Raw genomic sequence first — 21,172 nt, 5'->3', positions numbered from 1 at the left:
GATCCACAGGATAAAAGGCATGCTTGAGTGGAAAATAGGAGATGATATCTAATACACATGCCTTTCCATTGCCGTCACTCAAATGACAAGTGCTGGGGGAATTTTTAGGCTACAGTCCCCCCCCTCCGGGAACTATAGAGGTTTTTCCATTATATTCTCTATCAGATAGCTTTTGTGCCCATCTTTGACACCAGTTGTTTTCTGGTCTTGGCATGCCTGACCTCACAGTGCTTTACATCAGCTGTGATTCTCCTCCTTTCTGCCCTTGGGCTTCCCTAACCCTGTATGGTAAGAGGCTTGTGGGGATCCAGGCAGCACTCACCCCATGGAGCAACCCTTGACTGATGGGGGTTGGATGTCAGTTGATAAATACTCTCTTCTTCCATTCTTCACGTAGATAATTTTGAGGCTCCTTCTACTGAGAACAGAAGGTTGCAATAGCATTAAGTCCCAGTTTTTCATAGCACAAACCCACGCAATAATGTGACTTGCTGTCAGCTTTTCTCCCTTAATTGTTTCCCTCTTCCCAGTGTCCCAATCCTGTGCCCTGGTACCAATATTCTACATAAACTGCCTGCACACAAACCATTGTCTCAAGCTCTGATTTCTGGGAGGAACCAGCTGAGATTCTTTTAACACTCAAAGTTACACAGAAGGCAACTAAGGTCAGCCTGATGATTTTGCTTTTTTATGGATAACTACTTTTTTTCTGGATGCTTGTGGGATTTCTTCTTTATCATTAAAGTTTAACAATTCTATCAGTAAAAAAGAAAATTTAGCATATACGCATATAATGGAATGTTATTACAAGTTAAAAAAGAAAGAAATCCTGTCACATGCTATAGCATGGATGAACCTTAAGGATGTTATGCTAAATTCATTAAGGCAGTAACAAAAAGACACATATTGTATGATTCCAATTATATGAGGTATCTGATGTATTCAAATTCATAGATGCAGAAATTGGAACTGTACATACAAGAGGCAGGGAGGGAAAGTGGTAAATGGGGTTTTTGCGTTGGCAAGAGTCAGTTCTGCAAGATAAAAAATTTCTAGAGATATGTTGCACAACAATGTGAATGAATGTACCTAACATTATCAAAACTTTAAAAATGTCTAAAACGATAAATTTCATGTTATATTCATTTTTACAACAACTAAAAATAAAATAAATGAATAAGAAATTGAGGGAGGAGGACACAAGATGGCCAAATAGGAACAGCTCCAGAGTGCAATTCCCAGCAAGAACAGTGCAGAGGGTGAGTGCTCACTGCATTTCCAAACAAGTTTTCACTGTCCAAGGACCAGGAGATTCCCAGCCAAAAAGTGCCACAAGTTTTCAGTGCAATGGTTTCAGCCAGTGATGGGTCGGCGCACAGAAACTCACTCTGGGAGGCTGTTTCGACTGGTGCCTGGAATGCCTGGGAAACAGAGCCTCCCATTCAACTGAAAGGAAGTGGGCTGAGACAGGGAGCCAGGCAATCTGGATCAGTGGGTACCACCCCAACAAAACAAGCAATCTGAAATGCTCTGGGTTGAGAGTTTTGCAGCAAGTGTAGCTGCACCCAAGACGGTCCAGCTCAGTGTGGAGAAGGGTGTCTCCCACTACCGAGACAGTCCACCACTACCAAGGCAGTTCACACAGCAGCTGGGCAGAGCCTGTGGCAGCTCAGCAACACCTCTGCTGGCAGACTGTGACTAGACTACTCTGTGAAGGGCAGGACATCTATGAAAAAAGGAAGCACGACAGGAATTTATAAATAAAGCCTAAATTTGTAGGACAAAGCACCTGGGAAAAGAGGCGATTATGAGTTCAGCTGCAGCAGACTTAATGGTACCTGCCCAGTTACTCTGCATGGAACAATAAGGGACAGACTGTCTTCTCAAGAAATTCCCCGATCCCTATATTCCCAAAGAGACACCTCATAAAGGAGAGCTCCAGCCAACATCTGGTGGATATACTTCTAGGACGAGGATAGCAGAGGAAGAAACCAGCAGCAACCCTTGCTGGTCTGCAGCCCCTGCCAGTGATCCCCAGGCAGGATCTGGAGTGGACCTCCAGCAGTCCTGCAGCAGAGGGGCCTGACTGTTAGAAGGAAAACCAAGAAGCAGAAATAAATAGCTTCAACATCAACAAAAAGGATGTCCACTCAGAGACCCCATCCAAAAATCACCAACTACAAAGACCACAGGTAGATAAAGCCACTGAGATGGGAAAAAAACAGTGCAAAAAGGAAGAAAATACCAAAAACCAGAACACCTCTCCTCCAAGGGATCACAACTCCTCACCAGCTAGGGATCAAAGATGGATGGAGAATGAATCTGATGAATTGACAGAAACAGACTTGAGAAGGTGGGTAATAACAAACTTCTTAGAGCGAAAAGAACATGTGCCAGCCCAATGCAAAGAAACTAAGAACCTAGAGAAAAGGTTAGATGAGATGCTAACTAGAATAAACAGCTTAGAGAAGAATATAAATGACTTGATGGAGCTGAAAAATACAGCAAGAGAACTTTGCGAAGCATACACAAGTTTCAATAGCCAAATCGACCAAGCAGAAGAAAGGATATCAGAGATTGAAGATAATTCAATGAAATAAAACAAGAAGATAAGAATAGAGAAAAAGGAGTGAAAAGAAATGAACAAAGCCCCCAAGAAACATGAGATTATGTGAAAACACCTAATCTACACTTGATTGGTGTACCTGAATGTGACAGAGAGAAAGAATCCAAGCCGGAAAACACTCTTCAGGATATTATCCAGGAGAACGTCCCCAACCTAGCAAGGCAGGCCAACATTCAAGTCCAAGAAATAGAACACCACAAAGATATTCCTCAAGAAAAGCAACCCCAAGGCACATAATCGTTAGATTCACCAGGGTATAAATGAAGGAAAAAATGCTAAGGGCAGCCAGTGAAAAAGGTCGGGCTACCCACAAAGGGAAGCCCATCAGACTCACAGCGGATCTCTCAGCAGAAACCCTACAAGCCAGAAGAGAGTGGAGGCCAACATTCAACATCCTTAAAGAAAAGAACTTTCAACCTAGAATGCCATATCCAGCCAAACTAAGCTTCATAAGCAAAGGAGAAAGAAAATCCTTTATGGACAAGCAATTGCTGAGAGACTTCATCACCACAAGGACTGCCTTACAAGAACTCCTGAAAGAAGCACTAAACAAGGAAATGAAAAACCAGTACCAGCCACTCCAAAAATGCACCAAATGGTAAAGACCACTGACACAATGATGAAAATGTGTCAACTAATGGGCAAAATATCCAGCTAGCATCAAAATGGCAGGATCAGATTCACACATAACAATATTAACCTTAAATATAAATGGACTAAAGGCCCCAATCGAAAGACACAGACTGGCAAATTGGATAAAAAGCCAAAACTCATCAGTGTGCTGTATTCAGGAAACCCATCTCATGTGCAAGGACACACATAGGCTCAAAAGAAAGAGATGGAGGAAGATTTATCAAGCAAATGGAGAACAAAAAAAGCAGGAGTTGCAATCCTAGTCTCTGATAAAATGGACTTTAAACCAACAAAGCTCAAAAGAGACAAAGAAGGGCATTACATAATGGTAAAAGGATCAATGCATCAAGAAGAACTAATGATCCTAAATATATACACACCCAATACAGGAGCACCCAGGTACATAAAGCAAGTTCTTAATGGCATAAAAAGAAACTTAGACTCCCACACAATAGTAGTGGGAGACTTTGCCACTCCACTGTCAATATTAGACAGATCAATGAGACAGAAAATTAACAAGGACATCCAGGACTTGAACTCAGATCTGGACCAAGCAGACCTAATAGACATCTACAGAAATCTCCACCCCAAATCCACAGAATATACATTCTTCTCAGCGCCACATGGCACCTACTCTAAAACTGAAAATATAATTGGAAGTAAATCACTCCTCAGCAAATGCAAAAGAATGAAACATAACAAACAGCTTCTCAGACCACAGTGCAATCATATTAGAACTCAGAATTAAGAAACTGACTCAGAACCACACAACTTCATGGAAACTGAACAACTGGCTCCTGAATGTCGACTGGATAAACAATGAAATGAAGGCAGAAAGAACGATGTTCTTTGAAACCAACAAGAACGAAGACACAATGTACCAGAATCTCTGGGACACATTTAAAGCAGTGTCTAGAGGGAAGTTTATAGCAATGAATGCCCACATGAGAAGCAATGAAAGATCTAAAATCGACACCCTATCATCAAAATCGAAAGAGCTAGAGGAGGAAGATCAAAAAACCTCAAAAGCTAGCAGAAGACAAGAAATAACTAAGATCAGAGCAGAACTGAAGGAGATAGAGACACACACAAAAAAATCCTTCAAAAAATCAATAATTCCAGGAGCTGGTTTTTCAAAAAGATCAACAAAATAGACCGCTAGCCAGATTAATAAACAGTAAAAGAGAAAAGAATCAAATAGAAGCAATAAAAAAATGATAAAGGGGATATCACCACTGACTCCACAGAAATACAAACTACAATCAGAGATTAATACAAATAACTTTATGCACATAAACCAGTAAACCTGGAAGAAATGGATAAATTCCTGGACACTTGCACCCTCCAAAGCCTAAACCAGGAAGAAGTTGAAACCTTGAACAGACCAATAACAGCACCTGAAGTTGAGGCAGCAATTAATAGCCAACCAACCAAAAAAAGTCCAGGTCCAGAAGGGTTCACAGCTGAATTCTACCAGATGTACAAAGAAGATCTGGTACCATTCCTTCTGAAACTATTCCAAACAATACAAAAATAAGGAATCCTTCCCAAATCATTTTATGAGACCAACATCATCCTGATACCAAAACCCGGCATAGACTCAACCAAAAATGAAAACTTCAGGCCAATGTCCATGATGAACATAGATGCAAAAATCTTCAATAAAATACTGGCAAACTGATTGCAACAGCACATCAGAAAGCTTATCCATCATGATCAAGTAGGGTTCATTCTGGGAATGCAAGGCTGGTTCAACATACACAAGTCTATAAACGTAATCCACCACATAAAGAGAACCAAAGACAAAAACCATATGATTATCTCAATAGGTGCAGAGAAGGCCTTTGACAAAATTCAACATCCATTTATGCTAAAAACTCTGAATAAACTAGGTATTGATGGAACGTATGTCAAAATAATAAAAGCTATTTATGACAAACCAACAGCCAATATCATACTGAATGGGCAAAAACTGGAAGCATTCCCTTTGAAATCTGGCACTAGACAAGGATGCCCTCTGTCACCACTACTATTCAATATAGTATTGTAAGTTCTAGACAGAATATTAGGCAAGAAAAAAAATTTTAAATATATTCAATTAGGAAAAGAGGAAGTCAAATTGTCTTTATTTGCAGACGACATGATTGTGTATTTAGAAGACCCTACTATCTTAGCCCAAAATCTCCTTAAACAGATAAGCAACTTCAGCAAAGTCTCAGGATACAAAATCAATGTGCAGAAATCACAAGCATTTCTATACACCAATAACAGAAGAACAGAGAGCCAAATCATGAGTGAACTCCTATTCACAATTGCTACAAAGAGAATAAAATACCTAGGAATACAACTAACAAAGGATGTAAACGGCCTCTTCAAGGAGAACTACAAACCACTGCTCAAGGAAATAAGAGAGAACAGAAACATATGGAGAAACATTCCATGCTCATGGTTAGGAAGAATCAATATTGTGAAAATGGCCATACTGCCCACAGTAACTTATAGATTCAATGCTATCCGCATTAAGCTACCAATGACCTTCTTCACAGAGCTGGAAAAAAACACCTTAAACTTCATATGGAACCAAAAGGGAGCCCGCATAGCCAAGATAATTCTAAGCAAAAGGAACAAAGCTGGAGGCAGCACGCTATCTGATTTCAAACTATACTACAAAGCTACAGTAATCAAAACAGCATGGTACTGGTACCAAAACAGAGATATAGACCAATGGAACAGAGCAGAGGCCTTGGATGCAACACAACACATCTACAACCATATGATCTTTGACAAACCTAACAAAAACAAGCAGTGGGGAAAGGATTCCCTGTTTAATAAATGGTGTTGGGAAAACTGGCTAGCATGTGCAAAAAGCAGAAACAGGACCCCTTCCTGACACCTTACACTAAAATTAACTGCAGATGGATTAAAGACTTAAACATAAGACCCATAAAAACCCTAGAAGAAAACCTAGGCAAAACCATTCAGGACATAGGCAAAGGCAAGGACTTCATGACTAAAACACCAAAAGCATGGGCAACAAAGCCAAAATAGACAAATGGGACCTAATTAAACCCCAGAGCTTCTTCACAGCAAAAGAAACAATCATTAGAGTGAACTGGCAACCAACAGAATGGGAAAATATTTTTGCAATCTACCCATCTGACAAAGGGCTAATATCCAGAATCTACAAATAACTAAAACAGATTTACAAGAAAAAACCATACAAACCCATCCAAAAGTGGGAGAAGGATATGAACATACACTTTACAAAAGAAGACACATATTAGGCCAACAAACAAATGAAAAAATGCTCATCATCTGTGATTATTAGAGAAATGCAAATCAAACCACATTGAGATACCCCCTCATGCCAGTTAGAATGGAGATCATTAAAAAATCTGGAGATAACAGATGCTGGAGAGGATGTGGAGAAATAGGAACATTTTTACACTGTTGGTGGGAGTGTAAACTAGTACAACCATTGTGGAAGACAGTGTGGCAATTCCTCAGGGCCCTAGAAATAGAAATTCCATTTGACCCAGCAATCCCATTAATGGGTGTATACCCAAAAGATTATAAATCATTCTATTATAAAGACACATGTGCACGTATGTTCATAGTGGCACTGTTTACAATAGCAAAGACCTAGAACCAACCCAAATGCCCATCGATGATAGACTGGACAAGCAAAATGTGGTACATATACACCATGGAATATTATGCAGCCATCAAAAACGATGAGTTCGTGTCCATTGTAGGGGCATGGATGAACCTGGAAAGCATCATTCTCAGCAAACTGACACAAGAACAAATCAAACACCGCATGTTCTCACTCATAGGTGGGTGTTGAACAATGAGAACACATGGACACAGGGAGGGTAGCATCACACACTGGGGTCCCTGAGGGGGAGCTAGGGAAGGTACTGCAGGGGGTGGAGTGTTGGGGCGGGATAACATAGGGAGAAATGCCAGATGTAGGTGATGGGGAGGAAGGCAGCAAACCACATTGCCATGGATGTACCTATGCAACAACCTTGCATGTTCTTCACATGTACCCCAAAATCTAAAACGTGATAAATATATATATATATATATATATATGAAATCAATGACATTTGCAGCAGCATACAAAGAATGCCTGGGAATAAATCTACCACAGGATGTGGAAGATTTGTACACCAAAAACTATAGAACATTTCTGAAAGACATTAAAGAAAACTTTAAAAAAATTTTTAATAAATGTTTTCATGGATCAAAAGACATTATTCTCAAAATATCAATGCTATCTAAAATGATGTACAGATTCAGTTCAATCCCTATCAAAATTTCAGTGGCCTTTTGTGTAGAAACAGAGTAGTAGAACCATAAAATGTATGTAAACTCCCAAAGGAAACTTAATCACCAATATAATCTTGAAGAAAAATGTTGGAGGAATCACAATTCTCAATTTCAAAAGTCACTACAAAGCTACAGTAATCAATAGTGTGGTACTGGCATAAAGACAGACACATAGACCAATGGAATATAATAGAGAGTTCAGAAATAATCCCTTGCATACAATTTTCTGAAATTTTATTTTTAATTGACACATAAAAATTATACATATTTATGGAGCATGAAGTGATATTTCAATAAATGTATACAATGTTGTAATGGCCTAATTGGGGTAATTAGCATATATATCACCTGAAACATTTACAATTTCTTTGTGTTGGGAACATTCAAAATCCCTGTTTCTAACTATTTAAAATATAAAATAAATTATTGTTGGAAAGTGTATTAGTTTGTTCTTATGCTGCTCTGAAGAAATGCCAGAGACTGGGTAATTTATAAAGGAAAGAGGTTTAATTGACTCACAGTTCTGCATGGCTGGGGAGGCCTCAGGAAACTTACAATCATGGCAGAAGGGGATGCAAACATGTCCTTCTTCACAGGGTGGCAGGAGAGAGAAGTGCTGAGCAAAGGGGGAAAAGCCCCTTATAAAACCATCAGATCTTGTGAAAACTCATTCACTACCACAAGAACAGCAGGGTGTAACTGCACCCATGATTCAATTACCACCCACTGAGGGTTATGGGAACTACAATTCAATATGAGATTTGGATGCACACACAGCCTAACCATATCAGAGAGCTTCCTGGTAGCTGAACATTTGGAGGTTCCTGGAGCATGGCATGCCAACCTCAGTCTACACATCTCTTCATCTTTATCCTTTGCAATATCCTTTATAATAAACCCATAAAGGCACTGAAGACATATGCTTGTGAGACAAAGGTGTCTACAAAACTATGGGCAGTACAAGAGCTTCACTTTATATTGAATAGTACCCAGATACTAAGGAGCAGAAAAACCAAGTCCTAACTCTGCAAGAATGTCAAGACAAGTAGATGAACTGAAATATTGATTTTCACCAAAAACAAGGACATCAGCTATTAAAGAAGCATTTTGTGCTCATCATCATTGGTCATTAGAAAAATGCAAATCAAAAGCACACTGAGATACCATCTCACACCAGTTAGAATGGCAATCATTAAAAAAAATGGAGACAACAGATGCTGGAGAGGATGTGGAGAAAAAGGAACACTTTTACACTGTTGGTGAGAGTGTAAATTAGTTCAACCATTGTGGAAGATAGTGTGGCGATTCCTCAAGGATCTAGAAATAGAAATTCCTTTTGACCCAGTAATCCCATTACTGCGTATATACCCAAAGGATTATAAATCATTCTATCATAAAGACACAAGCGGCTGGGCACTGTGGCTCATGCCTATAATCCCAGCACTTTGGGAGGCCGAGATGGGTGGATCACGAGGTCAAGAGATCGAGACCATCCTGGTCAACATGGTGAAACCCTGTCTCTACTAAAAATACAAAAATTAGCTGGGCATGGTGGCGCACGCCTGTAGTCCCAGCTACTTGGGAGGCTGAGGCAGGAGAATTGCTTGAACCCAGGAGACAGAGGTTGCAGTGAGCTGACATCACACCATTGCACTCCAGCCTGGGTAACAAGAGTGAAACTCTGTCTCAAAAAAAAAAAAAAAAAAGACATATGCACACATATGTTCATTGCTGCGCTCTTTACGATAGCAAATACCTGGAACCAACCCAAATGCCCATCGATGATAGACTGGACAAGGAATATGTGGCACATATACGCCATGGAATACTATGCAGCCATCAAAAACGATGAGTTCGTGACCTTTGTAGAGACATGGATGAACCTAGAAACCATCATTCTCAGCAAACTGACACAAGAGCAGAAAACCAAACACCGCATGTTCTCACTCATAGGCGGGTGATCAACAATGAGAACACTTGGGCACAGGGAAGGGAACAACATTCACAGGGCTAGGTGGGGGGGGAGGGGAAAGGAGGGAGGACAGTGGGGGGGGGGGCAGGGAGGAGGGGGAGGGATAACACCAGGAGAAATGCCTGATATAGGCAACGGGGCGGGGGGAGCGGGGGGATGGAGGCAGCAAACCACCATGGCATGTATGTACCTAAGCAACAATCCTGCAGCATGCAGGATGTGCACATGTACCCCAGAGATCAAATACAATTAAAAAAAAAAAAAGTCCTTTCTCTTCCAGTCCTAGGCGCTTCGGGAACCGCGGCTTAGGTGCAGACATGGCCAAGTCCAAGAACCACACAACACACAACCAGTCCCGAAAATGGCACAGAAGTGGTATCAAGAAACCCCGATCACAAAGATACGAATCTCTTAAGGGGGTGGACCCCAAGTTCCTGAGGAACATGCGCTTTGCCAAGAAGCACAACAAGAAGGGCCTAAAGAAGATGCAGGCCAACAATGCCAAGGCCATGAGTGCACGTGCCGAGGCCATCAAGGCTCTCGTACAGCCCAAGGAGGTTAAGCCCAAGATCCCAAAGGGGGGTGTCAGCTGCAAGCTCGATCTACTTGCCTACATTGCCCACCCCAAGCTTGGGAAGCGTGGTCGTGCACGCATTGCCAAGGGCCTCAGGCTCTGCCGGCCAAAAGTCAAGGCCAAGTCCAAGGATCAAAACAAGGCCCAGGCTGCAGCTCCAGCTTCAGTTCCAGTTCAGGCTCCCAAAAGTGCCCAGGCCCCTACAAAGGCTTCAGAGTAGATATCTCTGTCTGCCAACGTGAGGACAGAAGGACTGATGCGACCCCCCGGGGCTGCCGTCTGCATGGGGCTGGGGTCCTCCTGTGCTATTTGTGCAAATAAACATGAGGGAGGAAAAAAAAAAAAAAAGCATTTGGTTACTTTTCTTAAAGGTGAGAGTGGAGTGAGGATATTTTTTCCTGTTTGTGGAAAAGCAGTTGACATGAAATATTTTGCAGACTGGGGACACAATGATTGGTGTGGAAATCATTGAACTTGGGATATGATTTTTTTGTAACAGAGCAGAATTTTTATTACTCAGAAAAGCCAATCACTGAAATTCCTGGAGCCAAAGTGTTTAAGAGTTCTTCGAGGAGCATTTCATTGTACTGTTGCTGTATATTTTTTATTTTCCTACAACAAATATTGGCAAATTTGAGAGGATTTGGGATAGAAGAGCGTTAGTTGCCATTAATCCAGGTGATCACAAATGCTATGCAAGTATAATGTCATCCAACCTGTGAAAAGGGTTTCAGTACCTCATGTGTGTTCTTCCTTATGATCCAACTAAACATGCAGACCCACAATTTTATATTTTACTTGCTGAAACTGAAAGGCTGTTCAGCACAGTTTGTAATATTCACTATCTTGAGAAGGTTGATGCTTTTGATGAATGACATAAAAGTTTGGGAACTGATTGCATTTTTGAAAAGTTATATCTACTTATAGAAAAGTAAATGATATGTAAATAAAGTAACACCAAAATGTTTTTGAGTTTCTGAGCAATTGAAAATTATGCTGAGGCCTCAAAATGTAATGGATGAATTTTTAATTGCTTATAAATAACATAGTAGATCCTTGCTCAAAAATGCATAGAATCTTTTAGAAGAACACATGGACTAAAATGTTAAAGTAGCTTCTTTGAAGAGGAGAATATGATGGTGAAAGATTATACCTGTGTAATAATCATATAGACTGAAGGACTTTTTAAAAACCAGTCAGTTTCAACGTTATCCCCATCAAGCTACCAATGACCTTCTTCACAGAACTGGAAAAAAACACCTTATACTTCATATGGAACCAAAAGAGAGCCCGCATAGCCAAGTGAATTCTAAGCAAAAAGAACAAAGTGGGAGGCATCACACTACTGGACTTCAAACTATACTATAAGGCTACAGTAATCAGAACAGCATGGTACTGGTACCAAAACAGAGATATAGACCAATGGAACAGAACAGAGGCCTCAGAGGCAACACAACATATCTACAACCATCTGATCTTTGACAAACCTGACAAAAACAAGCAATGGGGAAAGGATTCCCTGTTTAATAAATGGTGTTGGGAAAACTGGCTAGCCATGTGCAGAAAGCAGAAACTGGACCCCTTCCTGACACCTTACACTAAAATTAACTCCAGATGGATTAAAGACTTAAACATAAGAGCTAACACCATAAAAACCCTACAAGAAAATCTAGGCAAAACCATTCAGGACATAGGTGTAGGCAAGGACTTCATGACAAAAACACCAAAAGCATTGGCAACAGAAGCCAAAATAGACAAATGGGACCTAATCAAACTCCACAGCTTGTGCACAGCAAAAGAAACAGTCATTAGAGTGAATCGGCAACCAACAGAATGGGAAACATTTTTTGCAGTTTACCCATCTGACAAATGGCTGATATCCAGAATCTACAAAGAACTAAAACAGATTTACAAGAAAAAAAAACAAACAAGTCCATTCAAAAGTGGGCAAAGGATATGAACAGATACTTTACAAAAGAAGACATACATGAGGCCAACAAACATATGAAAAAATGCTCATCATCACTGGTCATCAGAGAAATGCAAATCAAAACTACATTGAGATACCATCTAACGCCAGTTAGAATGGCGATCATTAAAAAATCTGGAGACAACAGATGCTGGAGAGGATGTGGAGAAATAGGAACACTTTTACACTGTTGGTGGGAGTGTAAATTAGTTCAACCATTGTGGAAGACAGTGTGGCGATTCCTCAAGGACCTAGAAACAGAAATTCCATTTGACCCAGCAATCCCATTACTGGGTACATATCCAAAGGATTATAAATTATTCTACTATAAGGACATGTGCACACGAATGTTCGCTGAAGCACTGTTTACAATAGCAAAGACCTGGAACCAACCCAAATGCCCATCAATGATAGACTGGATAGGGAAAATGTGGCACATATACACCATGGAATATTATGCAGCCATAAAAAACGATGAGTTCATGTCCTTTGTAGGGACATGGATGAACCTGGAAACCATCATTCTCAGCAAACTGACACAAGAGCAGAAGATCAAACACCGCATGTTCTCACTCATAGGCGGGTGTTGAACAATGAAAACACATGGACACAGGGAGGGGAGCACTACACACTGGGGTCAGTTGGGGGGAAATAGGGGAGGGATGGTGGGGGGTGGGGAGTTGGGGAGAGATAGCATGGGGAGAAATGCCAAATATAGGTGATGGGGAGGAAGGCAGCAAATCATACTGCCACGTGTGTACCAATGCAACAATCTTGCATGTCCTTCACATGTACCCCAAAACCTAAAATGCAATAAAATAAATTTTAAAAAAAGTCAGCATGTGTTATTTGTATAATTAAAAAATAAAAGAAAAATGTAATCCGTATTATATAAATATAACAGACCTAGAAAAACCAACATTATCATTTTTTTGAGACAGAGTCTCACCCTGTGACCCAGACTGAAGTGCAGTGCACAAACATTGCTCACGGCAGCCTCAGCCTCCTGTGTTCAAGCTATCCTCTCACTCAGCCTCCCAAGTAGCTTGGATGACAGGCACATGCCACCATACCCAGCTAATTTTTTCTTTAAATTTTACAGACGAAGTCTTGCCGTGTTGCCCAGGCTGGTCTAAAACCCTGGGCTCAAGCAATCCTCCCACTTTAGCCTCCCAAAATGCTGGGATTACAGGCTGAGCCACCACACCTGGCAGAAAAATGGACAATCTTTATGAAATTTAGAATGATTCATGAAGGTAACACTTCAATGGAGTTCAAGATGGTCCCAAAAGTTATATAAAAGACTAGCTTTTACTGCAAACACTTGTGTTTTTACTCAAATTCCAGTATCCCTTTCCACATATTTTCTTCATACATAGTTTTATCTTAACAGAATCAAGAAACAAATAAATTGTAATTAAATAATGTAGTCTTTGTGAAGCAAAATATTCCCAAATTGTAATAATTTTGTTAAAAAATTATTCTTAACTATAGTCACCTTATAATGCTGTCGAATATAGTATGTATTCCTCCTGTCTGAATTTTGTATCCATCAATCAACCTCTCCCTATCCTTTCCCCCTCCCTACCCTTCCCAACCTCTAACAATCGCAATTCTACTCTTCCAATACTTTTATGAGCTCAACATTTTTTGGCTCCTACACAAGTAAAAACATATAGTATTTATCTTTCTGTGCTTGATATTTCTTCTTCTTCCTGTTTTTTTTTTTTGTTTGTTTGTTTGTTTTTTTGAGACAGATTCTTGCTTTGTTGCCTAGGCTGTAGTGCAGTGGCATGATCACGGCTCACTGTAGCCTTTACCTCCCAGGTTCAAGCAATCCTTCCACCTCAGCCCCCTAAGTAACTGGGATGACAGGCATGTACCACTACCCCCAGCTAATTTCTTAATTTTTTGTAGAGACAGAGTCTCATTATGTCGCCCAAGCTGGTCTTAAACTTCTGGGCTCAAGTGGTCCACCCACCTCAGCCTCCCAAAGCGCAGAGATTACAGGTATGTGCCACTGCGTCCAGCTGTGCCTGATATTTCACTTAGCATAAGGTTCTCTAGGCTTATCCATATTGCAATGAATGATAGGATTTCACTCTGTTTTAAAACTGAATAGTATTCCATTATGTATATATACCACGTATTTGTTATCCATTCATCTGTTGACAGACACTTAGATTGATTCCATATCTTGACTATTGTGAATAGGGCTGCAATAAACATGGGGATTCAGAGAGCTCTTTCCTTTCCTCTGGATAAATGCCCAGTAGTAGAATTGCTGGATCATATGGTAGTTCTATTTTTAACTTTTTGAGGAACTGCCATACTGTTTTCCACAATAGTTATAGCAATTTACATTCTCACCAATAGTATAAGAGTTCCTTTTTCCTCACATCCTCACCAGCATTTGCTATTTTTTTTCTTTTTGATATTATCCATTTTAACTGGGGTGAGATAATATCTCATTATGATTTTGATTTGCATTTCTCTGATGATTAGTGATGTTGAAAATTTCTTTTGTACATGAATTGGCCATTTGTATGTTTTCTTTTGAGAAATCTCTATTCATATCATTTGCCCATTTTTATTAGATTATCTGTTTTTTTTCCTGTTGAGCTTTTTGAGTTCCTTGTATAGTCTGAATAATAATCTCTCATCAGATGAATAGTTTGCAAATATGTTTGCCCATTCTAGATACTGTCTCTTCACTCTGTTGTTTTCTTTACTGTGCAGCACCTTTTTAGTTTGATATAACCAAGTTGTCTATTTTTGCTTTTGTTGCCTGTGTTTTTGAAGTTTTACTCATAAAATCTTTGCCCAGCAAAGGTATCCTTCAGAAATAAAACATTTCATAAACAAGCAAAAAAATAAGGTAATTCATTGCCACTAGGCCAGACTTACAGGAAATGCTCGAGAGAGTTTTACATCTGGAAGTGAAAAGATGATCATGAAAACGTGAAACTATAAAACTCACAGGTAGAGCCAACACACCAAGGAGAAAAAGAAAAAAGTCAAATATTATCACTACAGGAAACCACCCAACTGCAAAAATAAACAGTAAGAGAGGAAGTAAGGAACAAAGTACACAAAACAACCAGAAAATAATCAATAAAATAAAAGGAGTCCTCACCTAATCAATAACAACCTTGAATATAAATGAATTACATTCCCTGTTTAAAGGATATAGATAGGCTGAATGAATTTTTTTTAAGACACAACTATACACTGCCTACAAGAAACTCACTTCATCTGTGAAAATACATGTACACTGAAAGTGAAGGGATGGAAAAAGATATTCGTACAAATGGAAACCAAAACTGAGCAGGAGTAACTGTGCTTTTGTCAGACAAAAGAGACTTCAAATCAAAAGCTGTAAAATAAGACAAAGAAGGACATTATACAGTAAAAAAATCATTCAATGAAAGAATATAACAATTGTAAATATGTGTTTGCACTCAATACCAGAGCACCCAGGTATATAAAGCAAATATTATTAGAGCTAAAGGGATAACAAGACTCCAATAAATAATAGTTGAGGACTTCAACACCCCACTGTGCAGCCCTGTAGGTAGATGTGGTAGGATATTGACAGGGCTCCAGGGATGCAGGGATGCAGGGACTATTGGGCATCAAATGCAGTACATACTCTGGAGACTCTGTGCTCAAAATGGCACCATGCTGCAGAAGCCTGAGTCCCAGTGAGTCCTGGGGTCATGGGGAAACACAGTGTGAATACCCTCTCTGAAAGAATGCAGTCACATGAACTCTAGGCAGCTCCCTTACTGGATTCAGGCCCTATGAGGGCTGTCAGGCTCTCCTGTAGCTAGGATTGCAGGCATCCATGGTGAGACTGTGCAGTGCTGGGGATTTTCTGCTTACCTTTTTCCCACAGTGGGGAGTGCCTCTTGACTCCAAAGCCTATTTAGGCCAGGTGCTTCATTTCCCTCTTTATGCTGCCATCTCAAGTTTCTGTGCCTCAAAGGGCCTTCATCACCTCCTTGTTGAATTCTGGTGCATACTGAAATTTGCATTCTTGCTAAAATTTATTTGTAACCTCCAAATCAATACTTGCAGCACTTTTGTGGTCATTTGGAGACATGCATAGATCAACAAAAATCTGAGTCACCTGAAACACATGTTCCCAGCTGAGACTCGCCAAGATAATATTGTCTTTTTTCAGCTCTCATATGTAAAAACATACCCATTTCAAGTTCTGTTTGATCTTCTCTGTGGGCTAAAAACAGAGAGGCAGAGGTAAAAAGAATCACGCTCTCTCTCTCTCTCTCTCTCTCTCTTCTCCCTTCCACCCCCCCCCGCCTCTCTCTTTTTCTCTTCCTCTCTGTCTCTTCCAATAATACCAAGTATGTTCTTTCTGAGACCCTCACCTGGCTGACTATAGAACTCTTCCTTAATATATATGAAATTCCCTGGACAGTGTTTACATGTTCCAGAAATCCATGGGGGTTGTTACTTGTCACCTCCAGCTTAGTTGGCAGCTCCAGCCTTCTCTAGTGGGGAACTGTCAGGGTCTCCATCCAATTCTGCCCGCTACTACTCTTTCCTTTCCCAGACCTACCTGTTCCTTCACTCACAAAACACTGTTAACAGCAGACTGTAAGGTTTAACAAACATGCTACCCATTTTAGGAAACTAGAGTATATTACAATGCACAAAAGGGTGATACGATGGGTTTTGCATATCATGGAATGTCCACTACTTATGCCCTGACCTACCACAATATTGCAGGAGTCTAATTACTTCATCAAACTGTGATTTCACTTGTCTCTGCCCCACATTCTCTAAGACTAGAATACTAATTCCCATTCTCTCTGGCCCAGCCAAAAAAGAGGCAACATCTTAATCTCTGCCAAGATATACCTTATATTATCAATACAGCTTTTTATATTATTCAGCTTAGTATTTACTACCTTAATTTGAAGCATCTACATATAAATTATGCCCCAGTGCATGGCTTTTTTTCAAAATAATATATAGATACGTCTATTTTGATGGCTGCATAATGAAAAAGGCTTGTAAAAGTGGATTCCCTCAGAATAGAGTGTCTCTTTCAAGCTCAAGTTTCAGCTGAAAACAGAGTGAGAAACAGATTCCACCTGAAGCATCTGGAAAAAGTTGCTGGCACCCTAACAGAGTAGGCCTTTTATGGCTCATAGTAACTCATTAAACAGTGCCTATTAGTAGTAGTATCTATCTTTTCTATAATACAGTTCAAGCTAGATTGAGAAAACTCAAGTTGTCACCCCATTGCACATTCAAGCTTTGCCTCTTGAAACAGAGGATGCTTTAAAATAACCAGTACATATTATTTCCTCTTCAAATGTCATCATTCCTTGGGGTCCCAGACTGGCAACCCTAAGCAACATGGATGTAGGTCTGTGAGACTGTCAGTTTTTTGTTGATCCAGAACCATTCATTGTATGCATACTATGCCTCTTATATTGTTCAAGAGATTATATCTCAATCAATGATGTTAATTTCTCCCTAGGGAGCTTCTGGTAGTGTGTGAAGCTTGTCACAGTGACTGGGAGAAAGGATAAAAATCTTGCAGTGTGTGGGACAATCACGCAAAATGAATTTCTCTATCAAAAGTGCCAATAGTGTACTATGGAGAAACTGCTGGATAGTAGGGATATAGCAATGAACCTACACAAGGTTGTGATCATCTCTCACAGAGACTAAGCCTAGCTTTAATCACCTCAAACTCTGATAAAATAGTCTGTTCCTATCTTAATTGCCTTCCAGAAACAGAGGAAGATAACATCTTTATATGCCTTAAATTTTCATTATAATTCTTCAGACATAGTATTTGATTGTTGATAAACAGTTACCAGGCATAAGAGGGGACAACACCAAGTGACCCAAACCAAAGGGCAAAAAAAAAAAAAAAACCAAACAAACAGATAATGCAAAAGTAAAGCTAGATAAGACATCTCTGAGAATGTTACATTTCACCTACCACCAAAAGATGATGAGAAATCAGCCATGTGAACAGACCAGAAATAGTATTTGGGACCTTTGGAAATCAGTTGATAGAACCAGGTGGTAAAGGGTTTGCCTAATTCTAGAAGTCAAAGGAATGCCAGAGTGACTGGAGTGTAATTAAAGTAGTGAGTAATAGTAGGATAAATTGGAGGATGAGAAAATCATGAGATGTAGTCAGAGACTAGGTAGGGGCCAAATCATATAAGATCTTGTTGTTCATGCCAAGAAGTCTACAATTTACTCTAATTAAAATGCAAAGCCAACAGAGGGACTCAGACAACTGAGTTATCATGTCACTCAATTTAAATGATCACTTTTTAGTGTAAAAGACAGTGGGAAAAAATGGAACAAAGGAGTCCAGTTAGGAAGTCAATCACCTCCTAACTTAGGTTGTCTGAGTAAACGATCAGTGGTAGCCTAAACTAGGGGACTAACAGTAGAGATGGAGAAAGTGGAGATGAAATCTGGATATATTAGAAGGCAGAGCTGGCAGGAGATGCTGAATCAGTTAACATAAGATATAAAGGTAAAAGAAGTAAAACCAAGGATGACACCTAGGTTTTTGATCTGAGAAGAGGGATGGTAGCTTTACTGGTATAGGTAAGACTTCAAGAAAGTTACATATTTTGTTTTGTTTAGATGAGGATCATGAGTTCAATTTTAGTCATGCTAACTTCCAGATGCTGAGTCTGGACCCCAAAGGAGTGATCAAAGCTAGAGACACAGATTTTTAAATTTTCTGGCCATTTCTATTCATTCTTTATTTTCAGTCTTCTCAGTATCTGAAGCACATTTCTTCAGAGAGTTCCAACCACTGTTTAAATGATGATGAGAGGTGGTGCCCCCACCTCCCACAACAGAAACCAAGCTAGACCATACACTCCAACTCTTAGCTTTTGAAAGCTTGTATAGATTGTGACCATCGAATGCTCTCAACCAGGATTTTGAAAACCCAGAAAAAAATAACAAAATATTTATGTTTGGAGCATAAAACATCCAGCAACAGAAGCATTACAAGTCAAGTGTCAACAGCACCAGGTAGCCAGAGTAGCAGTGTTGCAAGTAAGAATGCCTCAACTAGACTATTTCTCAAGCATGACTTTCATGGTAGTTTCTACTTCCCAGGATAGCATGGATCCTGCTTGCTGTTTAATCCTGGTTCACCAGCCTTCCTGTTGATTTCCTGTATAGCTCAGTGTCCTTACATAAGATTCCATTTCAGTAATCTAGACTATTTTTCTGTTGTTTGCAACAAATAAACCTTATTGATAAGGAAGTTGGAAGATGTAGATGTTAAGTACAGCAATAAAGTGAAAAAGAAATTTCCTAGAGAGAAAATGTAGAAAAGGAGAAGATAACTCAAGGCTACAACCTGGAGCACACCGATACGTAGGAGAAGCTTAGCAGCAAATGAGCTAATAAATAAGTCAAGGAAAACAGTTCAAGGGGAAGGAAGAAAACCAGAGGAAGGTATTTTCATGGAATACAGGAAAAGAAACGATAAATTTTTAAGGAAGAGTATTGTTTAGTGCCTCTAAGAGGTTAAACAAGGAAAAAGAAATTGCCATTCAATTTAACAGCATGCAAATTATTAAAGACCATGAAAAAAAAGGCATGTTTAGAGGGCAGGAGGGAGTATAAGAGTGATTGGAAGGGGGTGGAAGACAACCAGTTAGACAACTTATCAGAAACGTTTTGCTGTGAAGGGCAGCAGATATACAGAACAATAGCTGGTAGGGAAGTGCCATCAAGGGAAGGTATTTGTTTAAAATGGAGGACAGTGGAACTTAAATTGTATATTGATGGGAATAACCACTAGAATAGGAGAATTTGAAGATGCAAGAGAAACAGTTGTTATCTGTAGGAGTTAAAACTTTTAAAGAGTGGGAGATAAAGATTAGATCAACTGGAGATACTGGCGTTTTAAAAAATTGTGACCCATCAGCCCTGTTTCACACCCTTACATGCTGATAACCTACATCTCAACGGATGGCAACATTGAGAATGAGGGATTGGCAAGGCAGAGATGTCCAGAAGGTGAGGAAATGAGGTTTGAAGTCCAGGAGATCCAGACTGAGTAACAGAGGCTAATCTAGACTGACAAGTACAGATTTTAAGGAATGTGGTTTGTCCATTCAGCAGTTGATGGACATTTGGGTTGTTTTTACTTTTTAACCATTGTGAGTATTTCTGCTACAAACATTCATGTAAAAGTCTTTGAATGAATGAACATTTCTGTTTTCATTTGGAAGATACTCAGGAGTAAAATTTCTGGGTTATATTTTTATCTTTCAGAATTGTTTTTAATGACTGGGATTATTTCACTTATTTATGAAGGGTTGTTATTCTGCTCCATTGTTCAATATGTCTACATTTATACCAATACCACACCTTCTTGATTATTGTGGCTTTATGGTTTTTACATACACACACACATACATATATACACACACATATACACAACTGCACATATTTAATGCAAGCAATTAGATAAGTTTAGACATAGGCATATACCATAAATCCATCATTACAATTAAAGTAATTAACATATATCCATCATCTCCAAAAGTTTCCTCAGGACTCTCCTTTTATTGTAGTAAGAATGCTTACTATGAGGTCTATCCTCTTAGCAACTTTTAAAAGTGCACAATACGGTATTGTTGACTATAGGCACCAGCTTGTATAGCAGATCTCTAGAAGTTATTCACCCCACATAACCGAAACTTTATACACATTTAACATATCCCCCCTTTCTTCCTTGCCCCAGCCCCTACAACCATCATTTTACTCTCTGCTTCCATGAGTTTGACTATTTTAAATATCTTCTATTAGTGGAATCATTGAGTATTTGTCCTTTGTGAATAGCTTATTTTACTTAGCATAATGTTCTCTAGGTTAATTCACATAGTCACATATGGCAGGATTTACTTCTTTTTAAAGACTAAATAATATTCCATTGTTTGTATATGCCACAGGTTTTTTTTTTCCTTATCCATTCATCTGTCAATAGACATACAAGTTGTTTTCATATCTTGACTATTATGAATAATGCTA

At 39.5% G+C, this 21,172-nt stretch overlaps 1 protein-coding gene and 1 pseudogene across 1 annotated transcript; both read left to right on the top strand.

Annotated features, from left to right (window-relative positions):
* The first annotated feature begins 8,544 nt into the window (after positions 1 to 8,544).
* On the top strand, positions 8,545 to 11,075 carry LOC116545356 (annotated as a pseudogene).
* Positions 9,824 to 10,472, top strand: LOC116545357 (60S ribosomal protein L29-like). Its single transcript, XM_032271904.1, has one exon. It carries the CDS (start codon positions 9,884 to 9,886, stop codon positions 10,358 to 10,360), a length of 477 nt encoding a protein of 158 aa, XP_032127795.1. The 5' UTR covers positions 9,824 to 9,883; the 3' UTR covers positions 10,361 to 10,472.
* Positions 11,076 to 21,172: the final 10,097 nt, after the last annotated feature.

The sequence above is a fragment of the Sapajus apella genome, unplaced genomic scaffold, assembly GCF_009761245.1.
Source record: "Sapajus apella isolate SASKATOON/1434 unplaced genomic scaffold, GSC_monkey_1.0 scaffold261, whole genome shotgun sequence".
Taxonomy (NCBI): Eukaryota; Metazoa; Chordata; class Mammalia; order Primates; family Cebidae; genus Sapajus; species Sapajus apella.
This window is presented reverse-complemented; position numbering and strand designations above follow the sequence as displayed.

Bases quoted from the DNA above. Each gene is read 5' to 3' on its own strand.
- LOC116545357 (XM_032271904.1), top strand. From the start codon at position 9,884: ATGGCCAAGTCCAAGAACCACACAACACACAACCAGTCCCGAAAATGG.